Below are 17500 nucleotides of genomic sequence, written 5' to 3' on the forward strand. Positions count from 1 at the left end.
GTTTAAAATCGTTGTTTCAAAAGAAGATAAAGAGCCGAAATTAACACGGTCTTTCAAAGTTACACTGTTTATTTTTTTCATTCCCTTACATCAAGAAGTTTGTTCAATCAGCGACTTGACGTTATGTTGTTTTTATGGAAGAAAGTAAACAGATCTTGAAAAAAAAGGAAAGGTGTGTTAAAAAGTTATTTCAGTTTAATTTAATTGGAAAATCAGTGCCTTTTCAAGAAAATTGTTTCGTACTACCATTCATGAGGGTCATGTCTTTAATATTTGTTATACCTTTAATTATCAATTACAAGTTGGCAAAACTCATTTCATTGTCATAACAGGCGAGAAAGGCCTCAAACAAATTTTTGCTTTTTGAACATTTCACGCATTTGCCATGGTCACGCATTTGCCATACGTACGTAACATCAAAATCACGCAAAGTCAAAGACTTAATTAAGTTCATCACTGCAATTAGCATCCAAGCACCAGCACGTTTACCCAATTTGAGTGCTCTTTCTTCACACACACAGACACTTGTGAAAGTTTGTAACGAGATTTGTTTGTTGGCAAGTCAGACGTAACTTTTCGTTGACGTCAAGTTACGCCATCGTAGCGGGCGTCACAAAGCAGATCTTAGCTCTTACCGGTATTTAGAGTGTGCCCTGTGGAGACCACAACACTGGGAACTCTGTGTCCCACTCTATGAATCTTTAATACTCTCCGAATGGTTCGCTGGTTCTCAGGATGTATTTTAAATACGTTTCGAATTTTGGGTCCTGAGAGATGGGGTCCTTATCTTATTATCTGTGAAAAAATTGAGTTCACTCAATATCTGTTATCTGTGAATAAATCGAGTTAAGGATCTAAACATTGGGTACCAAATGTGGTTACAGTCGCATTCTTGTCAATTATGTAAAGATCTTGAGTGCTTGCTCGTCTCAAAGTGAAAACTCCACATACAAAACAAGTCATTTTAGAGACGTTTGCTTTTCATTAGCCCTCAAAGCCATTAACAGCCTGGCACCTGCATATGCCAGCAATACTTTAGCTATTACGGTAGTTCAAACCAGTTTCAACAATTTCAAGAGACTGCCTTCTTACAAAAATTAATTTGAAAACAAGTTTTCACAGCAATGTTGTAACACCACACACAAAAACACCAATTTTTGCTTAACAAGTTGCATTCATTACCATGGCAAAATAAGACGCCATAGTAACAGGAAAGTCATCTAAAAATAGACCTAAATTTGTATGGAAATGCTCAATGATTTTCATTAAGATGAAACTCGTTGCAAAGGAAAGATTCAGAGCCACCTTCAACATTTCCATATTGTGAAGGTCAAAGGGTCTACTTCACAATCAAATTTCATGACCTAGCTGATGCTTGAATGCTATTACATGCAATATGCCTCTATTTTATGGCTAATTTGCAAAATTCATACCCTTTCTTTTGTTGAGGTTTAGCTTAGAAAGGGGCTAATAATTTACTAAAATCTGGCGTTAAAGCAAGGTCAATTAAGAGGGCCTTCGTTGAAATGGGCTGGTACGAAAAACAGCCCACTGGTCATTGTTTTGCCAATACAGAGACAACCCTAACCGTTTATTAGGCTAAACAACTTTTATTTAGGCCTAATTAGGCCCAAGGTTAGCTTAAGGTTACTGTATACCTTAAGGGGTATCTCACGTAACGAGCGATGCAGCGCGTCCGGTTTAAACTGTAGATACCTAAACCCCTATATCAAATTAAAGCTTATAGAACTGGCTATAAAACCATATCAAACATTTTGAAATTAAATGAATTGTCGAAGTTTTCACGACCTCTAAATGCGAGCGTCCGAATCACCTTTTCAAAGCTACAAGTCAAAGCAAATTTTGCTTTTCGCTATTTTATTTTGTTTCCCGACCCCGTTTTGCCATACTCAGTTACAGTGAAAAGTTATATAACGTTTTCGAAATAGTATTTTAAAATGTGAAGTGTTCGTACAAAAATCGCTCTCAGAGAAAAAATATTTTGAAAGAAAAAATTCGCAGATAACACCTTTTTGTTGTTTATATGTTAACCTAGCCATTGTCAAAATTTGGGGGCAATCGAACAAATTCCCTGTGAGTTTTAGCCCTTTAAAGTGTCCGCTTCCAGTGAAAAAATTGATTCGAGAAAATAGCGCTAAAACTGTCAATCAGACGGGTAATGTTTACTTCCGGCCAAAACGTAAAACCGACATTTCTCCGCCAATATTTAATATTGTTAAATAATTTCTTTTTGTATTGGAGATCCCATTTCGATCATTACTTTAACCGAAAATCCAAATTTGAAGAAAATTACCGATCTGAAGGTATACGGTAACCTTAAATGAATGTTTGGGATTTTTTCTGTGCTGGTAAGACAATGGCCTGTGACTTGTGAAAGTGTTTTGTACCTGCTGCGTTGCATTTACACTTGAAACTACATCAAACTTTTTCAAAGCTTTAGGGGTGAATGGTTCACATGCTAGTATCAACAATGTTATTAAAATTTAATGGAAGTTGCCAACTTGTAATTGATTATTTCATTTTACCAGTAAATAGAGCCTACAATCAGAGTTAAAAGGTTGGCATCAAATCTTTGCAGACACTGCTGGAAAGATCTAAGACACAAAACACACAAAAGGACCATTGTAAAGTTAAACAGCAATACATTTAAAAGCTTTTAAATACTGTAGTAATATTTTTAAAAATTTAAAAGTTCATACTAGCTGTAAGTTTACTGCATTCATTGCTATTTACATATATTTTCTCGATCTCTCTTTAATTATGCACTAATTGCAAAATTTGCAATTTGTAATTTGTAATTTAATTTTTAATTTGTAAATTACATTTAGTATAATATTATTCGTGAAAGCAACAACGTAAACTTGAAAGGCAGTAACAAGGTAAAATGTGACAATATTACTGTAACCAGACTGTTGTTACTTAATTGACAAAAACTTTAATTTTTTTTTTCACAAGTCAAATACGATAATAAATCACATCCAATTTGAGTTGGATTTACCATAGTCCATTGATTTTGGCCAAATTATAGGCTACCTGTGGGCCCTTTATAACGAATGTTAGTCTGAAAATATGTCAGTGTCTCACAGAACTGAAATAACCGATTTGGAAAAGACTTTAAATTCATTTTGCTCAAGGGGACGTTCTTTTCGAGTAGACCTCGGTTTCTTCATCCATTTCCCCTTAAGGACGGTGACTACTAATTCAAAGGTATTTTTTCGCTGTTTACTGAATATGCGGGAAGCGTAGATCTTAACAAGTATTACTGAAGTCCCAAAAGAAAATTGGGGGTAACCGCGCATGTTTCGAAGATAATTAATCAACAATATTTGTAAAAAGCTTTCACATACAAAGCAATGTATGGCGTTCTTTTCCAGATTGAAGCTTAATAATCTCTGAAAAACGCGTGGTTGCCCCCAATTTTCTGTTTGGATACCAAGAAGACTTACTAAGTTCTGCTTTCTCCGCACAGTTTTGAATCGCGCAAAAATATCCCTGTATTAATAAGCACCACCCTTAGGAAATCTGAGGATATCGAGATGCTCAGAACGTATGCGCAATAACAATAGTAGGCGCCGTCCTTAAGGGGTTTCGCGTTGACATTAAATTAGTCTGGTGTTAAACAGAGTAAAATCTATAAATGGTTGTTTTATGAGGGAATGGGTTACACGAACTGCATACCTCAGCCAGTTTTATCAGCATTTGACATTGTTCTTCCGTTGCCATTCCTTCAACGGCCACCCTCGCAGTCCCATTTAAGTCTTCCTCTGTCATTAAAATCTTTGATCCCTGAGAAATGACAGGAGTTACGATAAGGAGTTACACTTTCTTTATCACGTTTGGTGTAGAAATCGTTATACAAGGAGAATCACTATTTCAGGTTCAGACAGATTGAAGGACAGCAGTCCAGGAATGTCTTCAATACATTTTACAGTTCACATTGCAGCCAGGTTGACTTGTAATCAAACAGTTTGATGCTAAAGAAATTTGAAAGTAGCTTGGAAAGTTAAGATTCAAAGACCCATCGTTTCAACATTCTTGTCTGGTGTCTTCACCAAGGGTGACCCGATGTTATCGCAAGAGTTCTCTTATATGCTACCAATTACCTAAAAGGGGAAGGGACACACCTTAAATATTCACCTATCAATAGCAATTAGTGTCCTTTTCTTTTAATAAGATGCAAAGAGGTGTCAGGTAAATGGACAGCACCATCTGATCAGGGTTCAAAGGAGCAGGGGTACCATTGATGCGCCAAGTTTCCAAACAACGGCATTGATAGTAACGCCAGTTGGTGGTGATAGTTCTAGAACTACCCCACGCAATTGTCAATGTGATTATTTAAGCAAGCACACTCTGACAAAGTGTTTTCCTTTTTGCAGAGAAAAATTGCCTTTCATGCTCCTTCAAACAAGTACCAAACTGACATTTAGACTGTCCGACATAATCATGATCATGGCAGTCATGAATTGCATTTGATAGAGTAAATCGTAACTTTCCAAGCTACATTCAAATATTTCTCCAACCCTTTCACTCCCAAACCGGCCTGAACCGGCCATACTTAGTATTTTACTCTGTCTTACGCCAGACGATTTTACTCGTCAAATGGGAACCCCCAGGGGTCAATGGGTTAACCAAAGCAGAGACCAGAGTAGCATCAAACTATATCAAAATGGCTTCCGTTAGCCCCTTAATATTAGTAGTATCAAAGGCTAAGGAATTAAGAAAGTGATTTGTGTGCAAAACAACTAGATGGTAGTAGAAAGTTGGAGGTTTTGACCATGGTCCAATTACCCCCACTCTTACTGATGACTGTTGTGAGGGAAGTCAATGAAATTGTGATATTGTCTTCAACTGGTCGAGAAGATTCATCGGTTCTGTACCTTGTATCTTTCAAAATTAATCACATCTTGTGGATTTTCAACTGGGGATTCGTCCTTCAGTGGTCCCAGGCCCCACAGTTTTTCCACACTGTATGCATTCTCTTCCTCCTGCACCAAATCCTTACAGAGGAGAAACAAAGGAAAATTATCATAAAATGTTAATATTACAGCTTTTTGAAAAGACCCAAACACAGTAATTTGACACAAATTAGTAAGGAGTAAGGGTGGCCCCTGTCGTAAGGCTTGTGCCTCCCACCTCTGGGAACCCGAGATTGCATCCTTAATTCACATGTGGGCTGAGTTTCAGTTGATCTCAATCTTACTGACTCCAAGGGTTTCCCTCTCGGGCACTCTGGTTTTCCTCCCTCAGCAAAATCAACTCCAAGCTTATTCCACCTGGCTGAGATGCTGTGCTCCGAGGTCATCCATGGGTTGTGTTCAGGGGTTGAGCTCCTAGCCGGCTGCACAGCTCCTTCAGCCCGACCTTGTTGAGCTGCGCCTGTAACAATTCAGTCTCTGACTGCAAGACAGGGCGATAAGCAAGCCAATAAAGCCACTAAAGAGAAGTACAATTCCCTCTAACCAGGAATATAGCCTAATTGAACATTGTACAGCTCACCTCTAAACCAAAGTTCACTTACACTGTCCCACACATGTTCCTTGACATAGTTATATAATTAACCAACATACTGTAGGTCTTGGTTCACGCCCTTTGGTAAAAGTAGAAGAATTTTTCTCACCTCAATATTCACTTTCTGTTTGATGGGTTCATCATCAATTCCATCATGGAACCATTCGTCACTATCATCAAAATCAGCCTCCGCCATGTAAACAGTAGCCATTTGCAACAGCTTACTTTCTATTGTTGTCTCTTTGTAATAACTTATAGCTGCCTAAATATAAGATACACAACAACAACAACAAACTTGCAGTCAAAATGAGATCACCACCTTACCCTCCCTCCCTCCCTTATAGTTCCTCTTAACAAAAATAAACAATATCATCAATACCATCTCAAATCAAAAGACAGCTCTTACATGTAAGTCTGAGTGATTATGATGGATAAAATACTATGCTTTCCAGGTACAGAATGAAATTGTTACATTAACAATGTTGAGCATAATTTAAAATGCCAAATCCATAATAAATAATTTATAAGTAATAATAATATTATTACAGCATGGGTTGCTTGTGTAATATCTCAATATAATATGGTTGCAAAGGTCATGTTCCAAAGGCATATTGAAACAGATAAAAATACATGCCTAACATTTAGGGTGCGGCACTTGACCTGGCCCCAGTAAACTGAACATTCAAAGGGTGGATAGCACTATCCACTGGATAACTCAATTGGTTTTTCTAGCATTATCCGCTGGATAGTGATTTATCCCGTAGATAGCATTAACCACCTTTTCAACAACTGTCCGACCAGGTTTGATCATAACTCAATTTTAATGGCAATAACCAAATTTGTGAGATAGATCTTCACGCATTCACACACGGCAATACCAATTTCACTAATTCAAAGGGGGATTTTGAGCCTGGTGGTGGAAAAAACACTGACCCCCAGTCCATGGAGTCATGGACTACCCCTGATGGACTACCCAAATGGACTAACTCTTAAAAACACCATTTTGAATGAGTACTATTGAAAGAACTGAATTGATTATATACAACTATATACATCCACGAAACTACATGTAAATCCATGAATTGTACCAGTTTCACCTCACTTACATGAAGTAATCAGCCATCACAATTACAATTATTGAAAGCTAACCTTTTTAAGGACGTTCGCGCGAAAATTTTTCAACATTGATTTTTTTCTGAAACTTTAACCACTGTAAGATAATGAGTTAGTTATGTCAGAAATGTAAAAAAAATGGGGCGTCACCGACTTTGTTTTGGAGAGAACATGCCCGGAAAAACACCCAAAATGTGACAAAATCGGGCTTCGTTAGCGAATAAGGCCAGTGTCTGTAAACCCAAATGTATTGCAATTAAATCTTTGAAGTGCAATCTTCTCTGCCAAATATTGTTTAAGTGGACTTATTAAGTGAATTTAGTCAACTGGTGAGGTTCCTTAAAGATCAAGTTCGCATTTAGCGACCACAGTTTCACGCGCCTTGCAGCCGCAAGATGGCAGGATTTGATGTCCCGTGAGCAGAAATCTTGAAATTTTTTTACTTCCTACATTGATTTTTTGTTCATTTTTGGACAACGTGGAGATAATTGTAAATAAAATCCGTTTCTGGAAAGAAAAATAGGGGTCACCTAACGTCCAAGACCGTTAAATCCAGGCAAAGCTATAGCAATGGCCTTTTGCCCTATCAGTTCTCATTTTATTACTTAGCGCGCGCGCTCATGTATGACGTGGCGTGTGCATTTGCGTGCGCAGTAAGGATACGCAGAAACAATTGGCGCGAACGTCCTTAAAATGGGTGTTAAGACTTAAATACTGTACTGCTGATCAACGCTGTGTAAAATGGGTGTCTAGGCTTAGGTAAGCACTATTTGAGACGCTGTTTACATAAAGATAAACAGTACTCATTTGAAATAGCATTTTTAGGGTAGTCCATCGGTAGTCCATGGACTGGGGGTCAGTGTTTTGTCCACCATCATTTTGAGTGGACATTGATGCTTTCAACCCTTTTTTTCTCTGAGCCAGGCACCAACTGACGCGTAAAATATTATTGACTGGTCAAGTTACTCACTGAGTAACATCCACAGGTGCCACTTTTCGATGGTGCAAAAGGGTTAACTCAGCTATACCTAAATTTATTAGGACAAGGCTGCTCTAAAATGTGAATTTTTTTTTTTGTACCCAAAAATTTAAAGTTCACACAGAGACTACTTATTAACTGTTGTTTGAGTCCCCAGTCTGAATCCTGGCCTAGTTAAATCCCTCTTGAAAGAGCCAAAAACACCAAATAGCGCACCGCCATTTTGAACGGAACTTGGTAACCTGGCTGGCTGGTCAGACTTGGCAGCCAGGTTAGGGTTAGCGCTTGTTCACTTTTGCTTTGTTCCATGTAACTTGAAAATGCCATCATGTTCAGCTCCATATTGCAAAAGACAACATTTCATAATTTACCTGTAAAGAAGCCAGACTTGATAAAGAAGTGGCTGCACAAACTCCATCGTGACAAACGTTCTTGCCAAAGAAATTAGAAAATGTGTATGTTTGTGGTGATCGTTTTACAGATAAACGTTTTCAGAAGGAATACCCATACCGGTTTTTGGGTGGAGAACAATTGCAATAATGAAAGCCCACTATCGCAGTTCGCAAGACCGCTAAATTTAAGCACACAATCGAAAGCTCTGTCTTTCTCTTTGGTCAACGCATTTCACCAACATAAAGAATGACAATCAAAATGGAGACACATTTAGTTTAAAATACGAATTTACAAAACGCAAAACAATACATGGCACAAGGATCTAGTCTTAAATCAAAGGAAACAGTTGAAATAATTCTGGATACCCTTCATCTTTTCTTTCTTGTTTCCAACAACAAGTACATTCTTTATCGGTCTGCATGACCTGACATTACTTGCAAGTGCACCAAAATGTTCTTTCATGCCACTCATTCATTTCTTCACCTTTGCTGTCATCATCCTCGGGGTTAAAGACATGTTCCGGTTCAAATCGGTGCGGTTCCAGTGCCGCCATTACCAGCGAAGAGAATGTAACTTGACTAGGACTGAATGACGTCACGGAAAAGCCGACTGGGCTACCAAGTTTGGCTCAAAATGGCGGTGCTCAATGTCGTGTTTTGGTTCTTTCAAAGGGGATTTACACTGTCTGTGGGCCAGAATTTAGATCGGAAGCTCAAACATTGGTGAGTACATGTAACTCAACTCAATGTGATCTTTTAATTGGCGGTTACAAAATATAATGCAATTTTAGAGCATCCTTGTCCTTTAAGGCAAAATCCTTTGGAGATTAGAGAACAGAACTTGTTCCAGGAAATGGCACATGAAATAATTCTGACAAAATACTTCTTTGAGTAAAGTACATGTACTAGGTGGCGCTTTTAAAAATACCATAATACTCTTTGCAATTGTTTGTCTCCCCAAATTTTGCATAAGCATTCTTTTTTTTTCCTCTTGGGACCATTGTAAGTCTCAAGAGAAACTGGAAACAATGCTAATGCAAAATTTGGGGGGACAAACAAAGAGTATTATGGTATTTTCTGAAGTGGCCTATTGCTGTCAATACTTATTGAAACCACTAAACCAAAAGTAATCGTAGTGAACAGAAGAAAGAAAAAAAAAAAAATATGACTACTAACACCTTTCGCGCTGTTATTTTGATGCTGTCATGCCCCAATGCATATTTGTAGAATCTCAGATTGTCAATCATTGTATCTTCATCAGGATCAAACAGCAGATAAGATGCAGCACAACCAGCAGCTTCCCAATGTTTCTCCACTAATACATATAATGCAAAAATATACAGTGCAGATTAGCAATTAGTGAGAAAAATACATCTGTGTATCATTGTCTGACCATGCAGTACCATACATGTACGTGAAAGCCATGTCTTTATAGGACCAGAGCCTGGCGATTTCCCATGATGTTGCAATAGTGCCAACTCCTGGCTACTTTCTGACTGACCCTGTTTGCGTTTTCACAAGTCCATTTCCTACCAACGTATATGATTTAAAATTGTAAATGGTTTGAACACAGTGTCATATCATAATTGAGTAAAGAACAATCGTCCGAGTGAGAATAGTCCTGACAAGGACTGTTTGAGATGACATTGAGTGACATTTTGACAAACCGAGCAGAAGTCATCTTCAGAGTCAGGTGATTTGTGAAGCATCACTAGATACTATAAAAACTCCAGTTGTAGATGTCATTGGTCAACGTATTTGTGATGTTATTAGTCGACTGTCAGTTGAGACTAGATGTAATTGGCTATGAAGACTAACAGTGATTTACCAAGCAAGCCCTGAAGACTTGAAGATTGCTTTTAAGTGCACTTTATGACTAATATCAATCCCTTTGAACAATGTGTGGATTTTTTACATCCATGAACTTGTGAACAAAATTAATGTTGCTTTGTACATTTAATCATCCTTGTCATTTTATCCAAGGTGTTTATCTGTTTTAATTGCCTCTATAAACCCAGACAAATTTTTTGCCCAACAAAACATCATCAATCTGCCTTTGAATGACAGATATATACTCCATGATTGACATCACATCAAAGCAAATTGAGTTGAGCCCTGAGTTGCTCAATCCATCACAGTAATGTCTGGATGATTGTGTTCCCTCTTCTGTGTTGTCTTGATGCTCCTATCCCACCAAATCCCCACATTCTCACCTCATCTGGAACCTCCTTGCATTGTACCACACATAAGCACATTTCACACCATACTCCTGAGTATATCCTCAACCCCATCCAATCATGCCTTCTCCGGTGCTCCCTCCCTTCCAGTTGCCACATGCCCAACCAACTCCACCTCTTTGCCACACACCCTACACTTTGGATCGACATCCTCCTTCTCAATCATAGACTAGAAAACCTTGTTCACAAAGCCTCCTCCTGTTCTGCAAAAACAAAGCCCTCAGTGCTCTTCCCCAAATACATGTACCCAGCTCTAAGCCACTCTCACCTCTCATCAGCCACTTACTTCACAGACGTCCCTCATAAACTTCCCATGCAACTTCTTTTCCCGAAACATCCCCTTCCTTGCCTTCTCCACCTGCCTCTTGTACTAATTCTTCATTTCTCCCACCTGCAACATCTCTCCAACAACCACTCATCACTCACCTTAACATATCCAAACAGACCAAGTTCCTCCTCCTTTACACAATCATACACACTGATCAATCCCCTCCTGCCATCCTTCCTCTTCACGTGCAACCTTGTTACACTCTCCTTCTTGTGGAAGGCACGAAACATCATCAACATGTTCCTTGTCTTCACATCTGTTGACAGGTCTCACTTCCCACCAATCCAAAATCCTGGCACTGTACCTCACCACACCTACAGCCCATACATTTATCACCCTCATCAAATTCCCACTGTACAAATTCAACCTTACCACCAGTTTCACCACCTCCTTGGCCTTCTCCTTCATCCCCTTCTGCAAATAGATCTGCACCCTCCAACACACCCTAGTACTTATTGGTACCCATTCTTGTCACCCTCACCCATCACCTGTCCGTCTGGCATCCCTTCAAAATGAACTTTCACCCACAGCTTCAACACCAACACAGCACACTTGTCCAGCCCACCTCTATATCCCTATGTCAAGTGAAAAAACCCACACAACATTGAGCAAACTCTCCAGCTCCTCCTTAGACCTTCCATACAGCTTCAAATCGTCCATGAATGACAAATGGTTGATCAACCTCTCATCCTTCCAAGCATGAACCCAATGTTCTCTAATTTCAACAACATGGTGAGAGGGACCATTGCAAGAACAAACAATTTAGAGAAAAGGAGTTGCCCCAGAATATTTCATGTTTGATTCGGATGTAACCAAACACTCCCCCATTCAACGTCAACACAGTTTTCCAATTGCTCATACCACCACACAACAAACCCTTTACGTTGTCAGCCATCTTCACCGTTTCCAACATTTCAACAATCCACGAATGCAGCACTATATCAAAGACCTTCCAAAAATCTATCCTCTCCATCACACACCTTTTCTTTAGCCAAGCCTCCTTTAACCCTTTAACTCCCAGTGGCCACTTATAAGGGTTAACACCGCGACCTCTTTCTACATCCATTCTGCTCATCCTGAAACTATGCACCTATTACCCTGCAAAATTCAATGTCCATACAGCTTCTCGGCCAAGATCCCAGTGAGAAGCTTTCACATCAACTGCAAACACGCAATCATTGGTCTGTAGTTGCTAGCCACTGTTCCTTTGGCAAGATCCTTCTGTATCAACACCGTCCTCCCCTTTACCAGCCACCTCTCTGTTCACTTTCCTCCTATCCTGAGCCTTCAAATCACTCCTCAGTACCAAAGATTGCTCTTATATTCTGAAGTATCTTTATCTCCTCATTCCTGGCCACTCTAAAACCATCATCATCGAGAAACGTAACCAACTACTGTACTCTACAACCACTTTGACCACTTCATTGATGCCGCCCATCTTCCCCTCACCACCCTGTCCTTCAGCCCTCTCCCCCTTTTTCCGTAACCACCTTAACCCCTCTGTCGATACCCTCAAACACCATCTTTTCCTTCTTTCCATCACCACCTTTAGCAACCTCAAAATCTACCTCACTCTCAGACTCATCTCCTTAACCCACAGCATCTGACTGAGTAACCACATTGTCCGTACCAGACTCACATCCCTCCTCACTTTCAGAATCAAATCCCATGAACTCTTGCTCATCATCAGTTTCTCCAAACAAACATTCCACTTGGCTTCACTGAGCACCATCTTCTCCTGATTTGCACCATCCTACTTTCTGATTCTCATCCCTTACCATCTTCTCAATCTCACCCCTATCCATCTTATTCAATGGATTGTTGAGCTTGATGCACTTCAACTGTGAGATCACACTGGGTTCTTCACACACACTCAAATCTTCCTCATCCCACAAAGACTTACCTCCTTGATATAACCTCCTGTATTCTTCCCACCACTCCTGACAAACACTATCACAACACCTTCCTCTCCTCATGCGTCCTGTTACACCTGTTCAGCATTTCTATCTTTCTCTGTCAAACTTTCAGAGCCATTGGTCCCTTCCTCCCCTCTACGATCAAAACTTGGACACTGGCCTGATGCCTGACATACCGTATTTACCCGTGTATAAGTCGATCCCATGTATAAGTCGACCCCCCATTTTTGATGGCAAAAAACGCAATTTCTTAATTTCTTTGTTAAATGTTCATGGGACACTAATCTTGTATTCTTTGATTTCTGGAAATGTGGATACACAAAAAAATCGGGGCCTCAAGTGCTTAATAGTTTCGTTGTTCAACAGCTGTTGTATATGCGGGCATTTTGTCGTTGAGTTTCGAAAACATTCTCAGAAAATCGAACATGTAAACCTCCAACTCACCTGTTTCGTTGTTCAAGGATAAAGGGCTTTAGAGGATAAGCACAATGCAACATCACAGAAGCAGAAGTCAATCTTTGAAAATAACTTGCGAATGACGATGCGAAAATGTGCAAGGTTTTATTGGTCCTTGATTTATAATTTCTCAAATGACAAACAAAACAAAACTCATAAACCAAACAATAAGAAGTTTGCAAAAGCATTTAAATCTGCCAGGTTTGTATAAAGAATAAAAAACAGTCATTACCAACCAACATTTTCACGCAACGCGAGTGACAATGCTTGCACGCAAACACGAGGTATTGCGCCAGGTTACTAAGCCATTGAACGATCGTGTTTTATTCGAAGAAACAGAAATGACTTTTAGAGCTTTCCGCCTTTGGAAAACGAAAATTTCCAGTGTCTATTTCATATTTGTGCTTGTGAAAATCTTCAACATTTAGAGTTGGACAAATCCTTTTTCATTTCAACTGGAATTGCTTACATTCGTATTGAAGTCTTTTGTCATTCATTTTGAAGTCTTTTACGTCGGCTTTTGTCCACTGCCTTCGTTATGCCCAAGACAACGTTAACATTATTATGTTAATTTTGAATAAATTACTTAGCTGGAACTTGGCTCAAAATCTTTGACCCGTGTATAAGTCGAGTGCAATTTTTGGAGCTTCTTTTGAGGCCATAAAAGGTCGACTTATACACGGGTAAATACGGTAGCTTTTAAAAAGCTCTATGTTCCCTTGTCAGCGGGACATTACTAAACCACGAAAAAACTGAAACACCATGTATGGCCCCACCATACATTGAATACTAACCAACAAAGGTTGGATATAATAATAATAACTGTTACAATAATTTGTATAGCGCAAATTCCATACAATGTTCAAATGCGCTTCACAATAAAATAACACAGTCCAAAAATTGGATACAATAATGAATACATGTCCGAATATTAAAATAAAATAAAGTAAAATAAAATAAAATACTGCATACAAATACTAAATTTACTATGATATCGCACCCAGGTTATGATAAAAATGCTAATCGAAAAAGGTGAGCTTTTAACTTTGATTTTAAAATATCCAATGACCTGGAGTCTCTAACTTTGAATGGTAATGCATTCCAGAGTTTTGGTGCTGTGCAAGTAAACGACCTGTCACCAAGTGTCACTTTAGATTTAAAGCTGGGTTGCTTATTTATAAGCAAGAGAGTGTCACAAGAACTTCTCAGGTGATAGCATGACTGAGGCTTCAGAGAAATCAATGAATCCAAATACGTAGGAGCTGTGCCATGCAAGATCTTAAAAGTTAACAGAAGAATCTTGAATACAATTCTAGACTGAATCATTCGGTAACCAGTGCAACTTGATTAGGAGAGGTGTTATGTGACAATATCGACCCTCAGCAAATATAAGTCTAGCACAGGCATTCTGCACACGTTGTAATTTGATCAATGAGCAATTTGGCAGACCATACAATAAACTGTTACAATAGTCCAGACGACTAGATATGAAAGCATGAACGAGTGACTCTGTTGACTTATTGGAGAGATACTTCCAGATCCGACGAATGTTATACAAATAGAAGAATGATGAGTTACAAGTTTTTAATTAGAAATATGATCCTTCATAGAGATATTGGCATCTAACCACGAGCCAAGGTTCCTAGCGACAGGCACAGGGTAAATGTTGGTATTATGTACGCGAATATGAGTGATAACTACCTTATCAAGCTGTTGCGGTGTACCGATAATAAGAAATTCAGTTTTTTCGTCATTTAGTTTAAGATCATGCAGCATCCAAGCACGAATGTCATCAATGCAGCTTCCCAGTAACTCCGCAGCATTAAGTTGATCAAGACTGTCGTTTGGGCAGAATGAGATGTATACCTGCATGTCATCCACATAGCAATGCACCGTAGGAAAATGATGTTTGATAATCTCGAAGAGTTTACTCGAATACAGAGTAAATAATAACGGGCCCAAGCAAGAACCTTGAGGGACACCACATTGAAACTCGAATTCTGCAGAGAGGGTCTCATTAATGGCTATTTGCTGAGACCTTCAAGAGAGGTAAGACGAAAACCAGGAGAAAACTTTTCCATTAACACCAAATGTGAACTGAAGTCGATGCAGTAAAGTGTCGTGATCAACAGTGTCAAAAGCCGCACTTAATTTGAGGAGAAGAAGCAGTGTGACGTGTTGATCATTCATGTTAAGGAGGATGTCATTAGTAACTTTGAGAAGTGCAGTTTCTGTACTGATTAGGCCGGTAAGCTGATAGCAAAATAGGAGCTAGACTAAATATCATTTTAGGTGGCCTAAAAATTTAATGTTATTGCTCCTAATTCATTGAGATTAAGATTAGGATTCAGATTAAGATTGACATTTAGGAGCAACAGCGTTTTAGGCCTAGTTAGGCTTAAAACGATATTTAATCTCAAATCCAACCTTCACTGGCCAGTTAGTATTCAATGTATGGTGGGGTCATACATGGTGTTTTGGAGTTTCATTTCAGTGCTTTGCTTTTTCATGGTTTAGTAATGCCCTTGTCAAATGAATGGGGTTAAAAGCAGCTCCATACTAACACACTCCTCTGGAAGCTAGCCTCTTCTGACAGCACTTGTTCATGCTGGATAAAATCGTTCAACATAACTCACCTTTTGATCCACTATCTCTTGGTCGTACATTCATTTTTCCTGTTAGCGATATCCACTAGCACTGAGTGCTAGGAGGAGTATGCTCACTGGTATAATAATTACAATAACAAAACCATTGCAGAGTAGTAGCACCCTTGCCTCATTCCAAAATAATTGTTCCTAAGGAAGCTGGAAGCTTCCTGGCAGTACTGGGTGCAAGATTGAAAAAGGATGATGATGATGATGATGATGATGATGATGATTCATTATTATACTTTACTTCCTCTGCATGAGATCAATTTGAAAAACAAATCACCTTTGAAATAAGCCATCTGCAGATAATTGAAATGTCTTGCAAGGTAGTTCTTGACATAAATTCCTTTGACTTTCCTCAGTTGATCAGGGCATCTTGTGCGACATTGCAGAACATCAATGTGGACACCAAACAAGCCAGACCTTCCTAACACCTTGTTTTGTTCTCGTTCTTCTTCGCACATTATCTTGCAGTTTTGATATGCGATAAAATATTCCTTCAAGGCATCTTCAAAGCCTTGAATGGCTTCATCCCATTGTTCCTGTTCATACAATTTAGCAGCATTAAAATAACTCTCCTGGTGTAATGTGGGCTCTAGTGAGAAGATGCCAGCTTCTTCAACACCACGCATTTGTTTGTAGATTTTGACATTGTCTGCCATGGTTTTATCTTGTGCCTGGGTTTCTGTGCATGTGTAAGCAGCTCTCGCTGCATCAATTGCCCTTCCAACCTATAGAAAATTAATACAAATGACAAAATGTAAATAATAACACACTAAGTTGCCAAAGGGCATGGATTTCACACCTCTCTGATTTGACACAGCATAAAAACAGTAGAATGTAAAAGCCAACAGCAAAGGAAAGGACATTGTCAGAGTTTAAAAGTTGTAGGTCCCATTTACATGGTCCTTGGAACTCATCATAAACTGCACCTTCGGTGCCAACCCTCAGCGATTCTAAGTCAACAGTCCAGGATGAAAAAAAAAAAAAAGCCTCTGGTCGCACAACCAGAGAATCTCATTCCCATGTGTAGAGGCAGTTCAGCTTTCTTGGCCACCAAGCTGAGAGTACTTCCCATGGGACGCAATGAAGCGCGCATCAATAAATATTTCCTAAAAATTGTGATTACAGTGACGGCTATTCAATTCAACAGCTTTAATAATTTTGGAGCAATTTTAATGATTTTAGGTGCCTAAGATTGATTTATGATTTTTTCCCTAAGAGCGAAACTTTATTGTTGAACGTGTTTAAAACAGTATTTCACATTACATAAATACATACATACTTAATTGACTGCTCCCCATAGGGGCTTTTCAGGGCCAGAACGAAAAATACACATTGTAATATGTAATAAAATACACATTGTCACATTGTAATAGCAAAGAGCTAGAGATCATTGCCTAAAGTGCAGGATGGAAGACTTCAAAACCCGAGAAACTTTTATCTGTCCTTACCATTTTTCGTCCCTAACTCCTTCATTCTCAGACACTGACATGAGAGTTGCAACAAATGTTGACGAGTTCAACTTCTCTTAACTAGAGACTGACCACTGTCAAACGAGCTTGAGTATCTACAAGTGCTCTTAAGCGCGAATTGATGAGCAAAACAATTTAACTACAATTAAAGTGGACCTTTTTACGTTGTCAAAGCTGTTATAGTGCATGAAGGCACTGAAGCAACACAAACCATTGAAACACGTTTGGCCTTTTCCTCTCTGGCCATGTCATGTCAAGGGTCATGTCTAGGGCTGCTACTCTTTTCTGTCTATAGTAGTAAGTTGTTTGACCTAAAAAACCTATTTACCAAACACCCATGCATATGCAGACGACACTCAGCTTTACTTGTCGTTTGAGCCAGACAGTTCTGAAAGCGAGACGGAGGTAAACTAAAGTGTGCTTTGGA

The 17500-nt window shown here is 39.1% G+C and overlaps 1 protein-coding gene across 2 annotated transcripts in view; it reads right to left on the minus strand.

Annotated features, from left to right (window-relative positions):
• The window catches only part of LOC138000351 (prolyl 3-hydroxylase 1-like), a 32483-nt gene that overhangs the window by 12416 nt on the left and 2567 nt on the right, over positions 1–17500 (minus strand). For both annotated transcript variants that reach the window (XM_068846695.1, XM_068846687.1), the window contains exons 2-6: positions 15882–16329; positions 9192–9328; positions 5639–5791; positions 4899–5018; positions 3700–3807 (exon numbers count right to left, since the gene is read on the minus strand). In XM_068846695.1, the coding sequence (XP_068702796.1) occupies positions 3700–3807; positions 4899–5018; positions 5639–5791; positions 9192–9328; positions 15882–16329 (966 nt within the window). The remainder of the gene's footprint in view (positions 1–3699; positions 3808–4898; positions 5019–5638; positions 5792–9191; positions 9329–15881; positions 16330–17500) is intronic.

Source organism: Montipora foliosa, chromosome 1, assembly GCF_036669935.1.
Source record: "Montipora foliosa isolate CH-2021 chromosome 1, ASM3666993v2, whole genome shotgun sequence".
NCBI lineage: Eukaryota > Metazoa > Cnidaria > Anthozoa > Scleractinia > Acroporidae > Montipora > Montipora foliosa.